Source organism: Manis pentadactyla, chromosome 4 (assembly GCF_030020395.1).
Source record: "Manis pentadactyla isolate mManPen7 chromosome 4, mManPen7.hap1, whole genome shotgun sequence".
Classification (NCBI taxonomy): Eukaryota; Metazoa; Chordata; class Mammalia; order Pholidota; family Manidae; genus Manis; species Manis pentadactyla.
Genome location: NC_080022.1, coordinates 119,079,835 through 119,105,484, shown reverse-complemented (window position 1 = coordinate 119,105,484; position 25,650 = coordinate 119,079,835). Strand labels below are relative to the sequence as shown.

Sequence of the window (25,650 nt, the reverse complement as noted above, 5' to 3'; positions counted from 1 at the left end):
GGGAAACAGGCTGCCCCTGCAGTTCCGCCCCCGCCCCCCCACGCCCCGACCACTGACACCCTGCAGGAGGGAAATCAACCCCTGCCCCACCCAGCCTGGGACACTCCCTGGGGAAGGGGAGGAGGTGGGACAGGAACAACAGCTGGGAAAATCTGCTGGTTAAGTTTGTTACCAGCAGAACAGCAGAGAACTAAGTGGCTTATTGTTTTGAGGCTGGGTGGGGCTGGGGCTCCTGGTCCCCTGCTGAGGCTTCTGGCAGCTGTTCGTCCTCCTCCCACCCAGGCCCAGTCCAGGGTAGGATGAGGTTCCATGCAACTGGAGGCTGCAAGGCCCCGACAGTCCAGAGCTAGGGGCCCAGGGAAATCAGCCATGAGGACTCTAAGTAGGGGGGCTCTTTGAAAAGAGGGACCAGGTGCTGCAGGCCACCGACTGAACTGGAGGGAAGGCAACAAACAGGAGCCCGGGAGGGAGTGAGGTGCAGCCTCCTAGCCCTGGGCTCGTGTCCTCCTGGGGTGGCCAGGGCCACAGGCTGGCACGGCCAGGACTCCACCCTACTTGGGCCACTGGTCACGAGTCCTTCCTTCCTGATCTGGGGTGACCAAGCCCAGGCTCAGGGTCTGAGGGCCAGGAAGCCAGGAAGCTCAGTCAGCCTAAGCCTTGGACACTGTTTTGCCCACCTGCCTGCCAGCCCTTCCTCCCACCACCCCCAGCCACCCTGCCCCGGGCTGAAACGCCGGCCAGGAGGACCCCAGAGGACAACTGGGGGTTTGTGCAAGGGCAGTAATGGGGAGGTCAGTGGGAGATGAGAGGTGGCGGAGGGGAGGCCAGGCACTTTCTGAGAGCATACGGGGTGGGAGCTGCTCAAGGCGCTGCTTCCTGCTGGGTCCAGCACACCCCTCCTCACAGGGCTCCTGGGGTCGTAGAGGGACTTGGCTGTGGGGGGCAGGGGGGGTCTGAGGGTCAGGGCCTGGCTTAGACCTGGGTGCAGGTGTGGGAAGGAAGCGCTCAGGAGGGCTGGGGGACCAGTCAGCACAGCACAGGGCCAGACCCCAGGGCCACTATGGCCACCAGCTCCATGAAGCACCTGAGGTGACGTTGATAGTGAAGCCACACCCTCCTCAGCCTCTCTCGTCCATGCAGGGACCACCTGAGATGTGCAGCTGGTGCTTGGGGCCAGACACCAAGGGACCTTCAGGCTGGGCTGGAAGAGGCCACAGCCTCAGGTGACACACAAACAGCATTTATTTTTCATGCCTTCAACCAATGTTCAACCCTACTAACTCTGCTGGGCCCTGAGCGGGGACAGAGGTACTGGAAACCTCTGAGCTGGTCACAGGCAGAGCCAGGGGTGGTGCCCCCAGCACGGGGCCTGTCATGGCCTGCTCCCAGTGTTTGCTGAATCCACGGGGCGCACTTGTGGGACCAGACTGGGCAGGCAGAGCAGTGAGGGGCTCACCCCCAGCCCTGCCCCCTGTTCTGCACCCTCTCAGACCAGGAGCACCTCGGCCAGCCTAGGGTCCAAGGGGGCGTCCCTGAGGGGCATGGAGGACTGCTAGCACTGTGCACAACGCCCTCGGCTCCCCCACTGTCTGCAGCCTCTGCCTCGGTGCAGCCTGGCCACATGTGTTTTATCCAGGGCCACGGGCCAGCCCTGCCCTGAGATCAGTTTAAGGCCTGGCAGGGCTGGGAAAGGGAGGAGACATGCAGTGGACCCGGCATGTCTGAGGGGCCCCCCAGGCCCTCAGCTGGGAGCCCTGAGGTCAGGGGCCCTACAGAGGAGCCCAGAACACAGTCCAGCTCAGCGGGGCCGCTTGCTGTCCAGAATGGCCTTCCAGTCGTCGGCCCATGAGCGCAGCCTGCGGCTGGGGGGCTGCAGCTGCACGTGCTGGTTGTGGCAGGCCGTGAACAGGACGTGCTCCCAGCTGGGGTTTGGCTCAGCCCCTGTGGGCAGAGAAGCAGCATTTCAGTCCTCTGTCATGAGTCCCAGAGCTTGGTCACCGGACACCAACCCCAAAGAAGCCTCAGGCCAATAAAGTAGCACCTGTCTCATGGTGGGGTGGGGGGTTCACAGGATTAAATGACATGGCCACACACAGCACTTGGGGCAGCAAACAGTAAACATGGTGGTCACCATCGCCACCACCACAGGAGGCTGAGCCTCGCTGACAGCCTGCCCTGACCCTCCCACACCCAGCCAATTGTGCAGTGCCCTGCGCCAGCACCACAGCTCACCAGCTAGTGGCCATGGCCCTTCAAGACCCCTGAACTCCAGTCCCTCATGTCCACACGAGCACTGGCCCTTGGTTACAGCCTGGCCCCCTGGCCCTCCTGCACAGGCCTTTCCCCTGCTCCCCATACCTGCAGACAAGGCTGAGCAGGTCTCTGGGCCCCTCACGGTCACAGCCTGCAACCCCAGCGCTGTGCTCAGATTACTCCTGGGAAACGGCACGGTTTGGGAGGTCAGCGATGGGCCCACCCATGGATTCCACCCTCTAACACTGTGATTAGAGCCAGCTTCAAAGCCATTAGGGAAGAAATGTTCTGTGTTTTCCCACTGAGGTGTCTGAAAGAATAGTATTTAACCCTGAAACCCCTGACAGCAGCCAAGAAGCGAGCGCCTGACTGAGTACAGAGGCAAACCAGGGCAGAGCCAGGAGACAAAGGGTGGGGTTCTGATCGGTGCTGTTTGAACTCTTAGCTTCAGCCATGCCTGAGGCCTCCTACCCCACCTTTCAGCAAGAGCACCTAGAAATTTCCCCTGTCCTTCTTAAAGCCAGCTGAAGGTTTGTTTGTTTGTTGAGAGGGAAACATCTGCAGGCAAGAGGGACAAAATTCAGCCCCCCAACCACCTTCATCTAGAGGAATTAGCTGTGCTTTCCTCTCTCAACTCTTAGGTTCAGTCTAAATTGCTTTGCTTTTGGAAAAACATTGTTCTGCCGCTAAAAACAAACGTTTGGAAGCCAGAATCTTGCCCTCACTTCATAAGAGGAAGGGGAGGCTTGGAGGTGTGAAGAGGCTCATCCAAGGCACCCCCTCTTCTTGTCACCCCCAGAGGCATCCTTCAGAGGCCAGATGCTCAGAAGGCCCTCGCCATCCCAACAGGGAGGAGGCTCAGCACTGGGCTCAAGGCTGGAAGCAGAGGACACACCTGGTGACTAAGTGGGGACCGCTTAGGACCAGGGCCACGGAGCCCAGCCCCGAGGGCTGTTAATCCCAGCAGCTCTCAGCCCTCCGCACTCCTCACCTGCCGCAGGCCACTTGCCTGTGATGTCTGGCCGGTCGTCTATGAGAAGGTCGGCGGATACCACAGTCTTGTCTCTGGCCAGCACAATCTGCTCCAGAAAATCAGGGCCAAAGTGCTTCTCCACCCAGGCATACTGAACAATGCACAGGCAGGGGGAGAAGAACGCACCATCAGACCTGAGCACAGACCACAAGCTGGGGCACAGCCAGGCTTCTCAGGAAAGGAGGGCCCCGTGAGGGAGACGTGATTATCCTGCTGGCAGCAGGGAGACAGCACTCAGGGAGACAGCGTGACTTGTCTGCATCCCGCCCAGCTCCAGTCCTGCAACAGCGTCACTGCCCCTGCCCAGCTCCAGTCCTGCACAGCTCCCTCTGCTCAGGACAGGTGGCCTCTGCCATCCATCCAACCCTGTGCCAGGAATGCTGCACAGGATTCCCTAGGGCATGGGCTCTGTTGGCCTCTAGGGACAAAGGAGAACAGGAACAGGGCTCACAGGCACATTGAAGTCCTATCCACAGTGAGTCAAAGAGGGCTTTCTTCAGGAGGCCACGCGTAAACCAAACCTGCCCAGGATCAGTGAGAGTGTCCCAAGCAGACGGCGTATGAGATTCTAAGAAAGGGGAAGGCATCTGGGGAGCTGGTGGTGACCTGGGGGCCCTGGCGTAGGGAACACTCGGCCAGGTGGGCCATGCAGACAGGGCCTCTGCCGCCGCCAGCTCTCTTCCACCCCACCCCCAGTTCCCTGCGGGATGTGGTCCTGGCAGGGGTGCCCTCCCACAGCAGAGGGTGGGTGCTGGCTGTGCCCTCAGGTCCTCCTTCCTCTCACAAGCTGACACAGCCAGGCTATGTGGACCAGGGCAGCTGAGGGAGCCTGAGGGATGGAGGTCAGCAGGCCCCCTGCCTCAGGCCTGCAGCAGAGAGCTCCAGGCTGCCCCACCCTACTGGTCTCCCAACGCCTGCTGTTTGCAAACAAGCACCATAACCAAAAGACCCTATCAGGACTGTGGACTTGAATCAGGAATGGGTTTTGAATGGGGGAATCCAATGTGCTTTTCTCAAAAGCCTCCTCTGGTCTTGGTGAGGACAACCAGAGGCCGCAGCCCAGCAGGTGTGGGCCCAGGCCTCTGAGGGAGCTCCGCGTGGCCTACCACGGCCTGGCCACACGGCTCCGCCTGGGCCCTGCCCCGCACGTCTCCCCATGGGCACACCGAGGGGAAGAGCGCCCTGCTGCTGCGGATGGCTCCTTCCTGGGTGAGGGCACTGTGCTGAGCCGCACAGCAGCCCCCCGGAGCCCTGCTGGGAGCAGCGAAGGCTGTTAGCTGGTGAGGCCGAGAGGAGATGCATGGGCCCCGACGCTGCAGGGCTCCCATGGGAGCTGTCCCCTCAGTTTCTGTGTCCCACTTACAGGGACCTTCTTGAGGTTCCTTCCTGTGTTATGCTTTTTCCTGATGGCAGCTCTTCCTGCCACTGTTCCTTCATGTACACACGCACAGGCAGACAGGCACATGCACACACACACACACAAACACACGAACACACACATGTGCACACGCCTCTCCTCCCCACCCAGCCAGCTCCTGCCCCTTCTGACGCTCTCACCCCTCTGCCTTCCCCAGCTCACATGCTGACCGACCCAGTGATGCCCACACTTGGAGCTATGTATCTGTCTATTGCTTGTTCCACATGTAGCTCCCCCCTCCACCACCACAAGTTAATTCCCTGAGGTTGGGGACCATGTCTCAATGAACACTAATTAAATGACAAAACCAAAAATACGTGAAAAGTTGCAACGGGTCAGTTTCAGCCGGCGCTGCCTGAGGGAGAAGTGCTCTGGTTCTGGGCCAGCCCCACAGCTACCTGCTGGTGATCGGCTGCCCCCTTTGCCCCTTTCTGGCCCAGTTCTGAGTGACCTTCTCCTGAGTGACCTTCCCAGCAGATGAAGGACATCTATGCAAATGACTATGCTGGCCATCTTCTCAGAAAGACCCATTATAAAATAACAGGTGCCACCAGGTTCACAGAAGAGCTTAGCAAGGCCCGAGTCACCGCACCCTAGCTGGACGGATGGTGCATGAGCTGACTGCCTGCACGCCCACCTGGTGAGGGCGAGGACATGCCTGGCCCACTCCCAGCACTCCTCCTCCACCCATGGTCTCACTCCAGCCTCACAACAACCTCTGAAGTGGCAGTATTGCCCTTATTCACAGATATGCAGCCAGTACTGACTGAGCACCACAGGGAATTGGGGAGATGCTGCATGGGACCCACATGCTAGTGGGAGGAGACACAGCACATGCAGACAGGCGACGTCAGGCAGGACAAGGCTCGGGGGCAAGAACACAAGACGCTAACAGGGCTGGCAACAGAAGGCCTCCCTGAGAAGGGACGGCTGCGTCAGGACCATGACAGGGCAGAGCCTGGTGATGAGGGCCTGGGACTGTCCACACAGGGGGAACAAACAAACGTGCTACAGCAAGAACACGCTGTGGTGTTTATCAGCGTGGCTGGAGGGCAGAGCACCACAGCAGCAGCGGGGAGAGTGGAGCGGTGGGCAGGCCAGGTCCTGTAGGCCTGCAGGCCAGGGTGGAGAGACAGGGCTTCATTCTAAGTCTACAGGACATCTGTTAAAGCTGGACCCGTTCTTTCCTTCTTTAAATTTCCAGCTCACTATGGACTGATACTTTTGTAAGGTAAGAAATCCAACCACGTGCTTGGAGGCCACATCTGAATCAAATGGCCACGGAAACTCCAGTCACTCAGACCTCATTTCTGTTTCTCTTGTCTTGGCCTCAGCACCTGTCTATAGACCATAAGCACAGCAACTCCAAACAACAGGATTGATTTAGAAGAATGACTCAACTAGATTCAGATTTATGTTTTCAAAGGGTCACAATGGCACATGGGTTCTGTGCAGATAAAGAAGCTGAGGTTCAGAGAGGTTCGGCAAGTGGCAGAGCCCTGTTCAATACCACCTGGGCCTCCAGAGCCCGCACCCCGGGCCCCCGCCATGTGGCCCTCCCGGGGGCAGCCTGTGACTGTGGCTGCCGACTCTCCTAAGTGGCAGTGCTGGTCATTGAGTCCTGTCTCAGCGGGTTGCTCAGGCCCCGTGTGGTGAAAGAGGGGCACCAGTACTCCATCACGGGACTCCACTGGGGACTGAGTGGGAATGTACACGGAAGTCCTGGCACGGCGCTCAGCACATTGAAAGCTTGGTACAAGGCAGCTGGGCCAAGGGTTCTAGATTTCCGTCTATCCCTCCTCACCTGTGGTTCCGACGGTCAGTGCTGCAGGACCTCGGACAAGCCTTCTAAGACTCAGGGTCTCCACAGTGTGTCAGTAGGATAAAATAAAATAAAATCTATGTATGACATTTAGAGTAATGTCTGCCACATAGTAAGAATTCACTAAATGTTACTATAAACTTTAGCAGTCCCAAGTAATATAAAAAAGCTACTAGAATTTGCAAGTTTATCAAAGTAGCAGGGTACAAGGCCAATATACAAAAATCACTTGTATTTCTATATATTTGGATATTGAAGTGAACAATACATTTATGATAGCACCAAAAATATGAAATAAGCTAACTGTACACTTAGAAATGATGAACGTAGTAAATTTTATGATATATGTGCTTTACCACAATCTTTAAACATTAAAAAAAATAAAGATAGGCTCTATGCAAAAAAAAGGGATAAATTTAACAAAATATGTGCAAGATCACCAAAAACTACCAAACATTGCTGAGAGAAAATGTAAAAGATGTAAATAAATGAGAATGTATGAATCCTCATGGATCAGAAGAGTCATTGTGGGTTAAGCTCCACAGAAATGATGCAATACCAATCAAATCTCTACTAGTCTTTTTGTAAAATTGACAAGCTGATTCTAAAATTTATATAGAAACACAAAGGACCTAGAATAGCCAAGACAATTATTTTTTAAATGAAGAAGAGAGAACACTCACAATGTTTTCAAGAGTTATAAAACTACAGTAAACAAGACAGTGTAATATGCACAGGATATTTAGATCAAAGGAACAGATTATATTTAAGAAACACCCAAAGGTGCCAGCCAAGGTAATTCAACAGAGGAAGGACAGCTTTCTAACAGAAAGACAGCTGGACATCCATAGGTAAAACACACACACACACACACACACACCCCTCTATTTTTAACTCTTACCATATATAAAAATTAACTTGATGAATTGCGACCTAAATACCAAAGCTAAAATTTTATGATGTTGCTCTTCAAAAGCCCCAGTTAAGAAAATGAAGAGACAAGCCATAGACTGGGAGAAAATATGTGTCAGACACATTATCTCATAAAAGACTTATATCAAGAATATGTAAAGAACTCTCACAACTCAACATTTAGACAAACAACCCAATGAAAACAGTCCAAAAATGTGAACACTTCATCAAAGAAGGCACACAGAGGGCAAATGCACACATAAGAGATGCTCCACATGATTAATCATGAGGGAAATGCAAACTACAGTCACGGTGAGCCTCCCCAGGCACCCGCCTGAACAGCTGTGCCTAAAGGGCTGACAGCGCGGGGAACAAGCCAGGGCGCAAAGGGTCTGGGGCACTGCTGGGGGCCCGAGCCCGAGAGTCGCTCTCAGATTCCATCTGACAGCTGCTCAAAAAGTTAAATGCACACCTACCATAAAGCCCAGCTGTCCCACTTGAGGCATTTACCCCAGAGAAATGAAAACATGTGTCCACCCAAAGACATGGACATGAAGGTTTACAGGGACTTCATTCACAAAGTCCAAAGTTGGAAACAATGCAAATGTCCATCAATTGGCAAATGGATAAACAGATTGTGATGCAGCATAGGGCAGAATTCTACTCAGCCATAAAAAGGAATAAACTACTGATAACATGCAACAATATGGATGAATCTCGAAAGCATTATGCTAAGTGAAAACCAGATACAAGCGGCCGCATACTGTATGATTCTGTTGTGTGGCATTCTGTAAAATGCACAGCACATCAGCAGTTCACCCATACAAACAATACCCAGGGGTGGGGGAGGACTGATTGCAAAGGGACATGAAGTGTACTATTTTTTTAAATAGACTTTATTTTTTTAGAGTAGTTTTAGGTTCACAGCATATTTGAGCATAGAGTACGGAGAGTTCCATATACTTCCTGTCTCCAAACATGCACAACCTTCCCATTATTGACATTCTGCAACAGAGAGATGCATTTGTTACATTCAAAGAATCTACACTGACATCATTATCACCCTAAATCCATAATTCACATTAGGGTTCACTCTTCATTTTGTACATTCCATGGGTTGGGAGAAATGTTTAAGGACATGTATCCACCACTATAGTACCATTCAGAATTGTTTCACTGCTCTAAAAATTCTCTCTTCTCCACCTGTTCAGCCCTCTCTCCCACTAATCCCTGGCAACCACTGATCTTTTACTGTCACCGCAGTTTTGCCTTCTAGAATGTTATATACGTGGAATCATACAGTCTTGTAGCTTCTTCTGACTGGCTTCTTTCACTTAGTATCTGCATTTAGGTTCCTCTGTGTCTTTCATGGCCTGATGGCTCATTCTTTTTAGTGCTGTATAATATTCCAGTATCTGGGCATACCACCATTTATTTATCCATTCATCTATTGAAGGGTATTTTGCCTGCTTCTGAGTTTTGCAATCATGTATGAAGCTGCTGTGCAACCTGTGTGTGGGTTTTTCAGTGGACATATGTTTTCAACTCATTTGGATAAATACCAAGGAGTGTGACTGGTGGATCACATGGTAAGAGTAGATTTAGTTTTGTAAGAAACTGTCAAACTGGCTCTTTCAAAGTGGCTTTCATTTTGCACCCCAAAAAAGAGTGAAGGGGCATTCCTGTTGTCCCACAGCCTCGCCAGTGCTTGGGGCTGTCTGTGCCCTGGATCCTGGTCACTCTGATAGGCATGCGGTGGTGACTCACTGCTGTTTCAGTCTGCAGTTCCCTGATGACATCTGCTATTAAGCGTCTCTTCATGTGCTGACATACTATCTGTGTGTCTGCTTTGGTGAGGTGGGTGCTTGTGTCAGAAGACGATTTCTTAATCAGGCTGCCCATTTTCTTATTGTTGAGCCTTAAGAGTTCCTGGTACACCTTAGATAACAGTCCTCTCTCAGGTGTGTCTTGGTTGATGTTCTCATTCTCTTGACATTGTTTCTTTCAGTACATAAGTTTTTTCATTTTAATGAAGTCCAGCTTATCAATTATATCTTTCACAGATCATGCCTTCAGTGTTGAATCTAAGAAGTCATTGTCTTATCCAAGGTCCTCTAGATTTTCTCCTATGTTATCTTCTAGGAGTTTCACAGCTTTGCGTTTTTCATTTAGCTCTGTGACCTGTTTTTTGTGAGGGGTGTGAGGTCTGTGTCTGGGTTCATTTTTTTGCACATGGATGTGCAGTTGTTCCAACACCATTTGTTGAAAAGACCATTTTTGCTCCATTGTGTTGCCTTTATTCCTTTGCCACAAATCAGTTGAATATATTTATGTGGGTCTATTTCTGGGTTCTCTGTCCTCCTCCATTAATGTACTTGTCTATTCTCCCACCAGTACCACACTGTCTGGATTCCTGTAACTTTACAGTAAGTCTGAAGATATGTACTATGAGTCCTCTGACTTTGTTCTCCTTCAACATCATGTTGGATGTTCTGAGTCTTTTGCTTCCCCAAAAAACTTTAGAGTTAGTTTGTCAATATACACAAAATAACTTGCAGGGACTCTGATTGGGATTGCATCAAATCTATAGATGGAAAGAACTGACATCTTGACAATATTGAGCCTTTCTACCTATGAACATGGAACAGCTCACTATTTCTTTAGGTCTTCTTTGATTTCTTTCATTAGCATTTTGCAGTTTTCCTCACAACAGTACGGATACAGTCAGCTTCATTTATTTCTTCCCTGATGCTCTTCCTCTCCTTAGGTAAATGTGAGTTTCTGGTTTATATCATTTTCCTTCTCTCTGAAGAACTTCTCTTAACATTTCTTGCAAGGCAGGTCTACTGACAATAAACTCCCTTTATTGTATGTCCAAGAGCAGCCGTATTTCCCCTTCACTTCTGAAGGATAATTTTGCAGGGTAAAAAAATGTAGATCAGTGGTTTTTTTCTCTCAATGCTTTAAATATTTCACTCTACTCTCTTCTTGCTTGCATTGTTTCTGAGAAGCTGTATATATATAATTCTGTATATAATTATACATATATATATGTATACATACATAATTATATATATATATATATATATATATATATATATATATATATACACACACACACACACAATAAATGTATGTAATTCTTAAATTTGTTCCACTATAGGTAAGGCTTCTTTTTCCCTCTGGCCTCTTTCAAGAATCTTTATATTTTATTTTCTGCAGTCTGAATATGACATGAACAGGTGTGGGTTTTGTACTATTTTGGTTTGCCTTTATGGTACCTGGTGTTCTTTAAGCTTCCCAGATCTGTTACTTGGTGTTTGACATTAATTTGAGGGAAATTCTCATAATTATTGCTTGAAGTAGTATTCTGTTCCTCTCTTCTGCTTCTGGCACTCCTATTACGCATATGTTATACTTTTAGTAGTTGTCCATGGCTCTTGGATATTCTGTTCCCCTTTTCAGGTCTTTTTTCTTTGCTTCTCAGTTTTGGAAGTTTCTACTGAAACACCCTCAAGCATAGAGATTATTCTTCAGCTGGGTCCAGCCCACATAATGAGCCCATTAAAGGCATTCTGCATTTCACTTTACCTCTAGTATTTCTTTTTAATTCTTAGAATTTTTACCTTTCTGCTTACATTATCCATCTGCTTTTGTATTCTGTCTACTTTTTCCAGTAGAGCTCTCAGCATACTGATCGTGGTTGTTTTACACTCCTGGTCTGGTAATTCTAACCTTGCCATGTTTGGTTCTGATGTTCACTCTATCTCTTCAAGCTGTGTTTGCCTTTAATATTCCTTGTGAATTCACACATGGAATACATGGAATGCAGTTTCATATGGGTAAAAGGAACTGTGGTAAACAGGTCTCCGGTTTGTGGTGGTGAGGTGGGGGTGGGGGGAGACTCCCCCAGCCCTGTGGTTGGGTCTCAGCCTGTGGACTGGGGACTGTAGCTTCACCATAGCTTCTGATTTTCCTTCCGTAAGTGGGACAGGACAACTAGGCAGGGTATTTCCCTCCCCCAGGCCGGCTGGGCTCTGATAACACCCCAGCAATGTAAGCTCTAGTAAAAGTTTCTCTTGAGGGCAGGCCTTATTAAGAATAGAATATTCTGGTGTACTTCAAAAATAGTTACTTTTTTCCTCCCCCTACCAGAAGTATGAGGCCATTCTTCCCTAAGCTTCACTGGGCCCCCACGGAGCCTTTTGGGGTGATGGAAATGTTCTCTGTCTTGATTGTGGTGGTGAGTATCCTTTAAGGAGGTCAATTTCATTGATTTTAAAATATATTTTAATAAGCCCGATGCAAAAATAAAATAGTAGTAAGGGTGATTTTTAAAGGCTATTCAGATTTCTGCCAAATTGCCGAACAGAAGCTTTAATCAGTTTATTTCCATCATCCATATGTGAACATTCTGGTTTCACCAAACATTTACCAATGCTAGTTGTTATAATTTTTAAATGATTATCATTCTAATAGGAAAAAAATCAATTTCAAGTATAATTTCTTTACAATAAAGTTAAGTAATCCATGCCCATGTTCAGTGTAGTTTCTTGCTCTCAGAGAACGTCCTATTGTGTCCACAGCGAGCTCTCCACGGGGTGTCATTGTTTCCCACAGGCGTAAGTCTTTCAAGTCACCTCCATGGCAACTGTTAAGCCCATCTAGACCTTTGTCATGTCCCAGTTTCCGTGCTCATCGTATCCCATCTGGATCACTGCAGCAGGCACCCGGGCCTTCACAGAGTTCCACCGACGACCTCCCCCCACAGGGACACGGCGGGTACTCAGAAACACAGCGGGATTTAGGATGGCTTTGCTTAAAAACCCACCAAAGGCCTCGTGGAGCCTGTGGCCTAAAGTGCACGCTCCTGGTTCCTGAAAGCCCTGCCTGCCCACTCAGCCTCATACCTCCTGACCCCAAGCCCCACCCTCCTAGGGCCCTCTATAGCTTCTCCTCATACCCCACTCACCCTCCAAGCTCCTTTCCATGCCTCTCTCCTGCAATCCCTCCCCTGCCATGCCCCTCTCCCCTGGAGTCCCTCTCCCCTGTAATGCCTCCCCTGCATCCCTATGAGGATGATAAAACGATCTCGTCTAAGCAGAAGAATAGGGTTAATTTTGGAATTACCAGCCATCTGAACAGCCAGTTTTTAAACGTATAATTCACATGACGTAAAATCCACCAATTTAAAGTGTACAGTCCGGTGGTTTTTAATATTTCCCCCTTACCTAGGTATGGCCCATCTTGCTAAAGGTCCCATGTGCAATGGACAAGAACTGGTATCTGCTGGTTTTGTGTGGGGTGTTATATAAATGTTAATTCAGTCAAGCTGGCTGCCAATGCTGTTCAAGGCTTATCCATCCTGGCTTACTTTTGTCTATTTATCCTATCAGTTATTAAGGCAGGAATATTAACATCTCCAACAATTCTGAATTTGACTACTTCTCCTTGCAGTTCAGTTTTTTTGTTTTTTGTTTTTTTAGTTTTACTCAATTTATTTAAACTGAAAGCAAGACAACAAAACCCACCCCCTGCCTCTTGCAATTACCAATCCATGCTCTATATATGAACTTGGGTTTTTATCTTATTTTGATTTGATTTTTAGATCCCACATATACGAAGGATCATATGGTATTTGTCTTTCTTTGATTTATTTTATTTAGCATACTCCCTTGAGGTCCATCCATGTTGTTGCCGATGGCAACATTATTTACATGTTATATATGTATATATATTTCATTATATACATGTACCAAAATTTATTTATCTACTCATCCGTCAGTGGACACTTAGGTTGTTTCCAAATCCTAGCTATTATAAATAATGCTGCAAAGAACATAGGGGTACATATATCTTTCCAAGTTAGTGTTTTCATTTCTTTGAATACCCAAAAGTAAAATTGCTGGATCATATGATGGTTCTATTTTTAATTTTATGAGGAACCTCCATACTATTTTCCATAGTGGCTGCACCAATTTACATTCCCACCAATAGTATATGAGGGTTCCCTTTCTCCACATCCTCACCAACACTTGTTATTGCTTGTTTGGTTTTTCTGCTATAAGAGCCATTACAATAGCTGTAAAGTGATGCCTCATTTTGGCTTTGATGTGCAGCTCCCTGATGACTGATGATGTGGAGCATATTTCCATGTGCCTGTTGGCCATCTGTATGTCTTCTTTGGAAAAATGTCCATTCAGGTCCTGTTTTAATTAGATTATTTGTTTTTTGATACTGAGTTGTGTAAGGTCTTTTGGATATTAGCTCCTTGTAAGACATGATTTGAAATTATTTTCTCCCCATCAGTAGGCTGCCTTTTCACTTTGTGGACGGCATCCTTTGCTGGGCAGAAGCTTTTTGATCTGATGCAGTCCCACTTGTGTATGTTTGCTTTTGTTTTGGTGTCAGATTAAAAAAATCACCACCAAGACCTATGTCAAGGAGCTTACCACCTACATTTTGTTCTAGTAGTTTTATGGTTTCAGATGTTATATTCAAGTCTTTAATCCATTTTGAGTTAATTTCTGTGTATGGTGTAAGACAGTAATCCAGTAGTCATTCTTTTACATGTGGCTGTCCAATTTTCCCAACACCATTTACTGAAGAGACTGTCCTTCCCCCATTGTATATTCTTGACTTTTTTATTGTAATTTAACTGAACATATATGCATGGGTTTACTTCTGGGCTCTCTATTCTGTTCTATTGATCTGTGTGTCTGTTTTTATGCCAATACCATGCTGCCTTAATTACTATAGCTCTGTAATAGAGTTTGAAATCAGAGACCTTGATGCCTTCAGTTTTGTTCTTCTTTCTCAAGATTGTTTTGGCCATGCAGTGTCTTTTGTGGTTCCATACAAATTTTAGAATTATTTGTTCTATTTCTGTGAAAAATACCATTGGAATTTTGATCGGGACTGCAATGAGTCTGTAAATTGTTTAGGGTATATGGACATTTTAACAAATTAATTCTTCCTACTATGAGCACAGAGTATTTTTCCATTTATTTGTGTCTTCTTCAATTTCTTTCATTAATGTCATGTAGTTTTCAATATACAGGTCTTTCACCTTCTTGGTTAAATTTATCCTTAGGTATTTTATTCCTTTTGATGCAATTGTAAATGGGATTGTTTTCTTAATTTCTCTTATAGTTTGTTATTAATATAAAGAAGCACAACAGATTCTTGTATATTGGTTTCATATCCTGCAACTTTGCTGTTATTAGTTCTAACAGTTTTTTGATGGAGTCTTTAGGGTTTTCTATATATAACATCCTGTCATCTGCAAATGGCGATAGTTTAACTTCTTGCTTTCCAATATAGATGACTTTCATTTCTTTTTCTTGCCTAATTGCTCTGCCTAGGACTTCTAATACTATGTTGAATAAAAATGGTGAGAATGAACATTCTTATCTTGTTTCTGCTCTTGGAGGAAAATCTTCCAGCTTTTCGTCATTGAGATTGAGGTAGCTGAGGGTTTAACATACGTGACCTTTATTATGTTGAGGTACATTTCCTTTGTGCCTGCTTTATGAAGAGTTTTTATCATAAATGGGTGTTAAATTTTGTTAAATGATTTTTCTGCACCTACAATGATGATCCTATGGTTTTTTATCCTTCCTTTTCTTAATGTGCTGTATCACATGGATTTATGAATGTTGCACCATCCTTCAAGCCCTGGAATGCATCCCACTTGGTGGTGCTGGATGATCCTTTTGATGTATTTTCTAATTCAGCTTGCTATTTTGTTGAGAATTTTTGCATCTGTGTTCATCAGGGATACTGGTGTCCAATCTTCTTTTTTTGTGGCATCCTTGTCTTTAGTTTCAGAGTAATGCTGCCTCATAAAATGTGTTTGGAAGAGCCCTCCTCCTCCTATTTTACGGAAGAGTTTGAGAAGGGTTGGCACTAATTCTTCCTTGACTGTTTGGGAGAATTCGCCAGTGACACCATTTGTTCCAGACTTTTGTTTGCAGGGAGGTTGTTGATTACTGATACAATCCCCTTGTTTGTAATCAGTCAGTTCAGATTTTCTATTTCATCATGTTTTAGTCTTGGTAGGTTGTTTATTTCTAGGACTTTATCCATTTCTTCTATTGTCCAATTTGTTGGTGTATAATCATTCATAGTAATCTCTTATGATCCTTTGTATTTCTGTGGTATTGGTTAAAACATCTCTTTCATTTCTGACTTTGAGTCCTCTCTCTTTTCCTTGGTGTATTTTTTTTTATACTACTGAGGACTGTTTCCTTTTATTCCACTTTATAGTCGCTTTTGATATATAACTCACATACTGTAAAATTCACCAATTTAAAGTTTATGATTCCATGATTTTTCAGCAATCCACTATGTTTTGCAACCATTACCTATTTAATTCCAGAATATTTACAAATCTAGTGCCAAAAAGAAACCCTATGCCAATTGCCATGAACAGCTAGATTTTTATAAATATGGGTTGGGCCAAAACATGCCATGAGCCTCAGCCTTAAACTACTGGGTGGCACACAAAGCGGGAGGTATAACCAGACACAGGCTTTGAGGTGCCAGAAGCACGGCTCTCCCACTGCTCCCCAAAGAACCTATGGTTTCTCTTGGCCGCAAATGGAAGTCATGTGCCTTTTAGTGTAAGTCTTACAAGAGGCCCATATCCTGGGAGCAGATGTGAAATACATGATGGAATTTAACTTTTTATCTTCTTAAATTTTAAAAAAATGGACTTTTTAAATTTAAGGTTCAGGAAAGAGGCTCAATTAAGGGGTGGAAATGTTTAACCACCATAACATTCCAAGCATCTCATTTAATCCCCCTTGTTGAAGTAATAGTAAAATGTCATGCCTTAATTTGAGGAATTTACCACGGAATTTTTTAAATCTCTACTTGGGGAAAGAATAGTAGTTTCATGCTAGTTAAGTTCCAACTTAAGGGGTGTTAGAAAAGGAAGGCAGTGCAGCACAGAGGCTCAGAGCACAGGCTCTGGAGCCAGGTGGCCTGAGCCTGACTCAACATTTCTTGCTGCTGACCTTGAGCAAGTGCCTTGACCCCTCTGCCTCAGTTTCCTCATCTGTAAAATGGGAATAATGAGACTACCTATTTCAAAGGGCTACTGTGAAGATTAAAAAGGTCATTACAGGTAAAGCCCTCGCCTGCGTATACTACCAATCCATGAGTTAGCTAGTATGGAGCGAGCTTAGGTTTAAAATGTCAGCAAGCTCCAGGCAGAAAGAAGGTCCTGATACCCTGGATATCACCCAGCTTTGACTCCCTAGATATGATAAAGAAGTTGAGCTCATAGCAATTAGTTTTCCCTCCTTTGATTGGGTCTTGAGAAGAATCAGCTAAGGAGAAAGGCTCCCACTTCTGATGCCAACAGCTGATGCTGCTCTGGTGGGCAGGAGTGGAGGTAGGAACTCTGTGAAAGGCCTGGTCTTGAGCACCAACCTTGGCTGCCAATGGGGCAAAATACCCAACCTCTGCAGACAATGTCCTGAGACTGGTCCCAGCCCTTCAACACTCACTCCGCCCTAGGCACAGGGCACAGGAACCATCACACCCACCTGCCCCCAACCTCAGATGGATGGCAGCAGTGCCATCTACAAGGGACAGGGGGTGCGGAGAGGGGCAGAGGAGGTGGCTAGAGCTACTTTTCCTTTCCTGTCCTCACATGACAGAGTCAGCCCACCTTCCCCTCTGTCTTAGTTCCAGGAGAGAGGTATCAACATGACAGTGTTAGGAGACAGGACAAGCTCACACCCCCAGCCAACCCCACATTTTAGCTAGGCCCTACAGACACCAGTGAACAAAATTCACCCAGACTTCCTCAAACACACTCCCCATTTTCCCATCTTCATGTCTTCGTTCAGAGTCCTGTTCCCTGCACTGATTGACCGTACATAGCCCAGCCTGGCCCCGTTTGGGCGGTGCTCTGCCCACTGCCAGCACAGACGTAACAATATATGCTCCCTGTGGTGTGTGTCACAATCTACCTCTCCTGTGGGACCCAGGAATTCTATTTCTTGGAATTAACACTATGGACATAATCATACAAAGATTTATTTACAAGATGACAAAAGCTGTTAGCAATCATGTTTTCGAAGAATATTTAGTGATGAAAAAAGGCTAAAAATACATTAGGTAGAAAAAGGATACTAAACCATATGAGATTTAAGATTCGTTAAAATATGTGTACTTTATTAAAGAAATACTAGAAACTGGCATCAAAGAAGAACTACAAAAACACATCAAAATATTAACAGTGTTTCTGCCACTAGGTGGTAAGATTGTAGCCAGGGGCTTCTGTCACCCTTTTCCTTTGTCATAGTCAGGGCACCCACCATCACCCAACCTTTCCTCTGGCAACAGCGCCTCATTTTTTCTCTGAAAAGCCACCCCCCCTTAATGGGACATCAGCCAGGATGCCCATTCTCCCCTGGTCAAGGATCAGGCATGTGGCCCAAGCTCAGCTGGTAAGCCTCTTTCCTGGTGAATCTTGGACCGAGGAACCCACACACCATGAATGAACTGACGCTGGCATTCTGCAGACATGTGTCTGAGTCCATCTGCTCACTGCGGCTCTCAAGGCACATGTCTAAGGCCCTCTTCTGCACATCTTCCTTTGATTTTCTGAGCAAACCAATATCTTCAAAACAAATTCTACTTTTGTTTAAGTTAGCCAGATGTATATTAAAGTTGCTTGAGACTAAAGAGTCCTAAGTGACATCCTCCTCTTCTTCCATGTTCTGGGAGTCCGGGCCCTCTCCAGCTGAGGGCATGGGCGCCAGTGCACAGATCGGGACTGAGCCCCGGCTTGCACGATCATTAGGTCCAGCAGACGAGCTGCCTCACCTCTCAGCTTTTCCTCAGCTGTGAGGTCAGAAGAGTATTCTATTCCACAGGTAGCTGCTGTAAGCCTTCAAAATGATAATAAAAGGATAGTGTCTGGCAATCTTACTACACTGATGGGCAGTGACTACAAAGGGCTTTGGCTGGGGGAGGGCTTGATAATAAGGGTGAATGTAATAACCACATTGCTTTTCTTGTGAAATCTGCATAAGAGTGTACATCAATGATACCTTAAATAAATAAATAAATAAATAAATAAATAAATAAATAATCAGATTGCAAAAAAAAAAGTATAGTGCCTGGTATATTAAAGGTGTCCAAGAAATGGTAAACATTGTTACCAAAATGTGTGTGATAACTATTAAACAAATGAATCTATTCACCCAAGAGCAAGTACTTAGTGTCACAGTGACCCAGGCTCCGCGCCCGGCTGGGGTCAGCGGCAGGCAGGGCAGATGCAGCCCCTCCCTCAGGGGTCTTCAGTCCAGTGGAAGAGAGAGGGAACCAGACAGACAAAGGAACCCACTTCAGTTAGTGTTATATGGGAAGCCAGGGACTGAGAGAAAAAGCAGTGAGGCAGGGAAAGAATAGACTTCAATCTGGTCAGGAGTTGGGGTGGGGGGCCAGCTGAGCGAGGCCCAGTGGGTGAGGAGGAACCAGGCCTGCAGAAGGCCCAGCACATGGAAGCACACAAAGCAAGAACACCTGGCAACTCATGAACAGGAGTATGGGGTGCCATGGACGCGCAGGACCAGGGTGTGGGGTGCCATGGACGTGGAGGACTGGAGTGTGGGGCGCCACGGGGGCAGAGGACAGGGGCGCAGGGCACCGTGGGTGTGCAGGACTGGGGTGTGGGGTGCCACGGGGGTGGAGGACAGGGGCGCAGGGCGCCGTGGGCATGGAGGACCGGGGTGTGGGGCGCCACGGGCGAGGAGGTTGGGAACATAAGAGGCAAAAGGGGCAGCCAGGTGAGGCCTCCCAGCTTAGGGTGAGGAGTGTGTGCACGTTGTGTATGACTATTTTTAAGTGCAGTGGGAAGCCATTAGAAGGTTTTCAACAGGGGCTGGCATCATCGACTCTATGCAAGACCCCTCTGGCTCTGGGTGGGGCTGAAATGAACACACAGGTTAGGAGGCCACCTCAGTGGTCCTGGGATGAGATGCTAAGGGGGTGCGACAGAGAGGGAGAACCCAGATGTCAAATTCTTGGCAGGAAATACTCGCTGATGCGTTGGATCCGAGGGGTGTGAAGAATGGCACCACCAGGAAAGCGCCCAGACAAGCAGCCTGACAGGCCGGTAGGCAGTACTGAGGGACAGATGCGGGGTGGGGACTTCACCACCCCAGGGACACACGTCAGGTCTGAGCTGTCGGGAGCTCCGAGGAGAGCCCTGGGCTGATGGTAGGCGGGGATGGCAGGCGCAAAGATGCTCAATGAGTCACCTTCCCCAACTTACTGCAGTATGGTCAACCACCCTCACCGCCCAACTACAGCCGCAGTGGAAACACTTACTCTAGCCCAGTGGGTCTCAAATGTAAGGGTGCACCCGGAGGGCTTGTCAAAGCACACGGGGCTGCTCCCAGAGGGTCTGGGTCAGAAGGTCTTGGGAGGGGCCAGAGAAGATCCACTCAAGTGTCCAGGACACGGGTCCCACTGGTCTGGGAACCCAGCTCTGGATCACTGTTCCACCAGGAACAGCGGACCTGGCCTCCAGTCCTGATCCCACACTCACTGACGGCAAGTAAGTCATTTAACCAAACTACCGTCCAAAGCGGAGAGAGACACCCCGGAACAGCGTGCCATAAGCATGGAGTGAAGGGGTGGCCTCGCATATCACTATCATTATCGCGCAGCAAGTGTGAGCTCCCGTGCCTTTTAAAGCACACAGAGGCCACTTACATCGGCTGGCTTGTACATTTTGTTTCTCGTGTGGAGCTGGAGAGAGGAGAAGTCATGTGAAGACAGAACTCCTGCCTGAAGGTCTGTGCCAAGCCCCCTGAGTCGTGGGCTCCTAATCCTGCCTTCCTGGACTTGCAAAGGCTGCTCTGACTTCCCTGGTGGGAGGTGCCAGGCCCTGAACCCACTTCTGGTGGGAATGCCTGCCTCCTAGACAACAGACCGCTCCTATGGGTTCAGCAACCACAGGTTCCCAAAGTCCAGAAAAGTCACAGTTTTACATAATTCTATTTCTTTTCAATAAAGATGATAGAGTGTACAGCAAAATGCAACTTAACTGTTTCATCTTTGTAAGAATTTTCATGTAAATAAATTCATGTGCCCTCATATTTGGGTTTGGATTGCCTCCAGACCCTCCCCTGACCTTCTCTCTCCTTGCCCCATCCTTTACAGATGACACTGCACTAACACGAGGATGGTCAGCCTTCCCAGGGAAGCTGGCATCTTCACCAGGCTCCATGCAGAGAATGTCACAGGATTTCAGACAAGTGCGACTGAAGGTCTTTGGGAGAGGAGACCCTGGCGCAGAGATAGGAGTGATCACAAGAGAAGAGACAGAAACCGCCAGCAGCTGCACTGAGGGTCTGCGCCCTTCCCACTGGGCATGCTGAGCACCAGCACCCCTCATCTGCTACACGTGGGGCAAAGGTGAGAAGACACAGAGCATCAGGCCCTCTGTGTGTCTTACCTTCTCGTAGGGACAGTACTTGTGTGTCTTACCTTCTCGTAGGGACAGTACTTGTACATCTTGATGGGGGTCGTGCAGATGAAGACGTCAGTGCTGCAGGAAGGGAGGCAGAGTGAGTGAACAGCTCGCACCCTCATGGCTTCACTACCTGCTAACTGAGCAGGAAAACAAGTGCCCCAAGCTGCTCTCTATACCAGACATCTGCCCTGTCCACCGCCCTGAGCAGCCACATGTGACCCACCCCATCCCAGGCAACCAGCTCAGGGGTTGGCATCCGACGTACAGCAGTTCTACATGGCCGGACCCAAATGTCTGTCAACTGATGAATGGGTGACAAAATATGGTATATCTGTATGATGGAATGTTATTCAGCAATGAAGTACTGATTTGTGCTGCAGTGTGGATGACATGCTGAGTGAGGGAAGCCAGCCCCAAAAGACCATGTATTTTATGAAATGCCCAGGATAGGCAAATCTAAAGAGACAGAGAGTGGAGTGGTGGCCCGGAGCCGGAGGGAGTGGGCAGGAACAGGTACGTGCCTGCCGGTGGGCACACAGCTTCTGGGAGTGCTGACAATGCTCTGGGACTGGCTATGGTGATGGCTGCACAGCTCTGTGAACGTACTGACAGCCAGTGAATCGTACGCTTTAGGTGGGTGTATGGCAGGTGAATGGCATCTCAATGAGGCAGTTGAAGGTGAAGTCCTCAGGGCAGCACACTGTGGGTAAGGGCTGATGGATTTCAGTGGGTGTGTGCAGTGGCTAGCGGGAAGGGCTTCTGCTCACAGGACCAAACACTGCACTAGCACAAAACAAACACCACACAGTGTTCCTGCTTCCTCACAACCCTCTCCTGTGAGACCTCCTATTATACCCTTGTACACCTTACTCTTTTTCTTCCCAGCACTTATCACAATCTGTGATTATCTTCATAATTCTTGGCTGAACATCTGCTCTCTAGGGAGACTATAAACTCCATAGGGCAAGGACCATGTTTTGTTCATTTCTGTATCACTGGTGTCCAGCAGTATCTAACAGTCAATCAGTTCTCAGATATTTGTGGAAAAAATGAACTTCCAACACCCAGCTAACCAGATCAACTTAGACTCAATACTTGTTCAAGTTGCTGCATTGAAACATCTTAATAGCCTGCAAACCGAGTCTGTTTTATTCAGCTAGGCTTTTACCTAAGGTCCAGTGACTATGAAACAAGCAGAGCAGGGGTGAGGCAGGGAGGGAGGGAGGTGGGGTAGGGGGAGCAGATGCAAAAGAGAAGGGGTAATGGCAGGAAGACACACTTACTTTTTGAGGTTGGCCATCTGCTTCACAGCTTCCACAGCCCCTGGGAGAGGCTCGAGGTCAAAAAAGAAGTTCTCTGACTCCCATATGCTGATGGCCTTCTCCTGAGAAAACAGGCAGGTGACCTGCAGGGCATTCAGCACATTGCCCCCCTTCTCCCCCAGGGAGCATGTTGCAGCAGATGGGGCTACTGACAAGAAGAGGGTGGGCCTGCCACATTCTCTCCCCAAACACACCCAAGGACACATGAGGGTGGGGGGGCAGATAACAGGGAGCTTGTGCACGTTCCAGCCCCTCCCGTTCTGCAAGGATGCAGCAGAGACCAGCTCAGGTACCAGGAGCTGTAGATTCTGAAGACTGCTCTGCTAGACGCATGGATGCAGCCATCTGAAACCAAAGGTCAGTCATCATGAACCACATATGTGCTTGATTTTAATTGCCAGAGGCATCACAGAGGCTCTTAGGGTGGGCCAGATCTTGCTGTGGCACTAGCGTCCTTAAATTCAAGAGCTGGAGGAACCCAGAGGTCCTGGGAGCACAGCTGTGCCATGCAGAAGGGGCTGGGAGCCAGGCAGGAGGCCAGCTGGGCAGAGTCTGGGCTTGTCACCCACCAGAGCAGCTCTTTTGTCTGTTTTTTGTGTTTAGGATGTTAATAAATACTTTGTTTAGAAAGAAGTATCCTGCTGCTTTTAAAGCTTAAAAACCAAAAACCCAGAACCTAACGTTATATATGAGAAAAATCAAGCCTTAAAATAGGGAAGGGATTTACCCAATGTCACACAACAAAAGAGTGGCATTGCTGAGGGTAGAACCCCATCTCCCACCTGCCACGCTAGGCTAATATCAAGTCTGACGAATCCCACAGCTTTCTAGGGCCAGGGTGAGGGGGAAGTGACAAGGGAGACAGATCCAAGGGGCTGAAAAGTAAGAACCTAAGTCCCATGTGCACAGTGCAGGAAGTGTCTGTGCCAAGGGAGAAGCGTGCACTCCAGAACAAGGGCCGCCACCACGTCATGGGCAGGGTGTACTGCAGTCACACTGGCAATATACTCTTCTCAGCTACACAGGGTTAGCAAATGAGTGCTTATTGCTTATGTATGTTCTCTCCTGTTTGACCCTCACATCCCACAGGGTGCAAGAATTACTATCCCGTTTACAGATGAGGAAATTGAGACTCATAGTTTTTCAGGGCCACTTATGGGTGACATTGCTAGAACTTAAATTCAGGGTTTCTGACTCACATGGAAGCAGTGTGGAGGGTTTCCACTCACTCTGTGGAGGAGTCAGAAGGTCTGGCCCTTGCTGTGTGACCCTGGGTTAACTGCCTCACCCCCACAGTCAGCACCCAGTGACCCTCCCTCCCTCCTTCACTCTGAAGCCCCCCAGTCAAGGGACTTCCTCTCTGTGGGCTGTTCCTCAACTGTCCGAACAGTAGATTCTAAGTCAGTTAACATGAGCTTCGCCTCCCACCTCTGCCCTGCTTGCTTCAGAGGAATGTCAAGGTAAAAGGAATTTGGATAGCACCGTGTTTTATAAGATAGAAATGCTATATACGTAAGCCAGGCTGGCCAGCTGGTTGTTTCTAATCAGAGATGCTAGGCCCACTTGGCCAAGGGGAGATCCAGGGATGTCCTGCTGTGAGCTTGCTGGGGACAAAGGGCACGTGTTCAGTGATTACAATGCCACTTGCTGCAGTGTTCCCAGCAGAGGACATCAGATTTACTCTCAGAGCACCCTTCTTTATGTCTCAGGAGCTCAATTCCTTTGCCTCTACTTAGAAAATGGTGATTCCTGCACTTAGACCCAGAATCAGCACATCTGTACAAAGGAGTAGAAAAGCCACCGTCCTTTTCAGAGGTGGGGGTGGGCTTCATCACCTTAACACACTACAGGGAAGAAGTGCTGATAGGAAATAAGGTGTCAATATTGTGCGCTGTTTATGAATGAACACACACACACAGCAGGGGAGTATGTTACTGAGGCTGCAAAAATTACTAAGATGTTTTCTCTGCTTTAAAGTTTTTAATTAGGTATCAGAGCTGGTAAGTCAGCACACAGAGCTCTGAGAAAGTCACCTTCTGAATGCCTGGTGTTAATGATTAGAAACGGTATTTGATTTCCTTTTTAACACCTGCCTCTCCACAAACCAAATTATGTTGAGGTAGCTTTTTAAAGTCAAGTCACTTGTTGGAGGCAGGACAGGGAACAGGACTTTCAGGTGGGGAAAGCTGACTGTGCTTGGCAGGCTGACACACTTGGGTCTGGATCCTGCCTGAGGCCTTTACTATCCATGTGACTTGGGGGCATTTCCTCACCTGCAAAATGGAGACAGCAGTATCTACCTTGAGAGGATGCCGGCAACCTACAGCTGCAAAACAGGCTCTTAACAGCATCATCGTCGTCACCAAATCCTCTGGTTGTCTTAAGTGGACAGCTGAGGGATGCCAGAGAACACCCAGCCTCTCTAAAATTTGTGCATGGCAACATACTGTTCCTTTTAAGGAACAGTTTAAATTTACAAAGCGAGCTATTTACCTATAAACATGCCTGGATATTTCCCCTCCATCCATCACGGACTCAGAGCAGAGCACTGGGGGAGGGGAGGTAGTGAGCCCGGCTGTTCAGCAGGGCCAGTAGAGCAAGGGTAAGCCAAGAAATCGACCCCAGCCCGCCTGGACCACTGCCTCGCTGTGTGTTGTCCAGAAAGTCAGTCAACCCCTCTGGGCCTGAAATACCAGGGGGACAAATGCTTTCCATGGAAAAGGGCAAAAAAGAACAGTAAAGACACTCATCAAATTCATGAGGATGAAGAAATGGGAATGTGATTGTAGTAGGGATCAAAGAGGACTTTACTTGTAACGCTTATTTTATTTAAAAAAATAATAAAAGACTTGAGGCCAAATAGACCAAAAATTTTAGTCAGCTGAGGACGGAGAGAGGTATGTTACGCCTCAGTTCCCTGAATTTTGAGAAGCCGTCCATGACGGTGAGCGCGGCGCTGCGCCCTCAGACCTCCCAAGGACCCTGCCTTACAAGCGGGGCGCCCCGCGGCTCCAGGCGAGACCCACCCAAGGTCGCGCGGGCTCCCGGCCCCGGGCTCGGCGGGGCGCGGGGCAGAAACGGCGGCGCCCAGGGGCCGGGCCGGGGGATGCTCACGCTCAGCCCGGGCTGCAGGCGGCCATACTGCTCCGACACCCAGAAGCCGCGCCGGTCTTCCAGCGCGATGAAGGGCTGGTCAGGAAAGCGCGCGCGGAACTTCCTGAGAAAGCCGCCCTCGAAGTCGGCCAGCACGCCGTCCATGTCCACCAGCACCCGCAGGGCGCGGCCGCCCGCCCGGCCCGCCCGCCCGCCGGACGCCCAGCGCCGCCCCGCCGGGCCGCGCGGCCGCCGCGCACACCAGCCACCAACCCGAATCATGGCTCCGCGCGGTCG

General features: G+C 48.4%; 1 protein-coding gene across 2 annotated transcripts; it reads right to left on the bottom strand.

Moving 5' to 3' along the window:
- Nucleotides 1-1,224: 1,224 nt before the first annotated feature.
- On the bottom strand, nucleotides 1,225-25,650 carry NT5M (5',3'-nucleotidase, mitochondrial). Of its 2 annotated transcripts, none has more exons than XM_036894015.2 (5): nucleotides 25,375-25,650; nucleotides 22,222-22,322; nucleotides 20,953-21,013; nucleotides 3,263-3,377; nucleotides 1,225-1,941 (listed from the first exon to the last, which is right to left on the bottom strand). In XM_036894015.2, exons 1-5 carry the CDS (start codon nucleotides 25,633-25,635, stop codon nucleotides 1,799-1,801), a joined length of 681 nt encoding a protein of 226 aa, XP_036749910.2. In that variant the 5' UTR covers nucleotides 25,636-25,650; the 3' UTR covers nucleotides 1,225-1,798. The 2 variants fall into 2 exon arrangements, with proteins under 2 accessions (XP_036749910.2, XP_036749909.2); XM_036894014.2 differs by having other exon boundaries at nucleotides 3,245-3,377; nucleotides 25,375-25,620.

Bases quoted from the DNA above. Each gene is read 5' to 3' on its own strand.
- NT5M (XM_036894015.2), bottom strand. From the start codon at position 25,635: ATGATTCGGGTTGGTGGCTGGTGTGCGCGGCGGCCGCGCGGCCCGGCG. The intron at 22,323-25,374 runs GTGAGCATCCCC...CTGTTTTCTCAG, and splicing joins GCCTGCAGCCCGGGCTGAGC to GAGAAGGCCATCAGCATATG. The intron at 3,378-20,952 runs GTAAGACACACA...TGCATTGTTCAG, and splicing joins AGTACTGTCCCTACGAGAAG to TATGCCTGGGTGGAGAAGCA.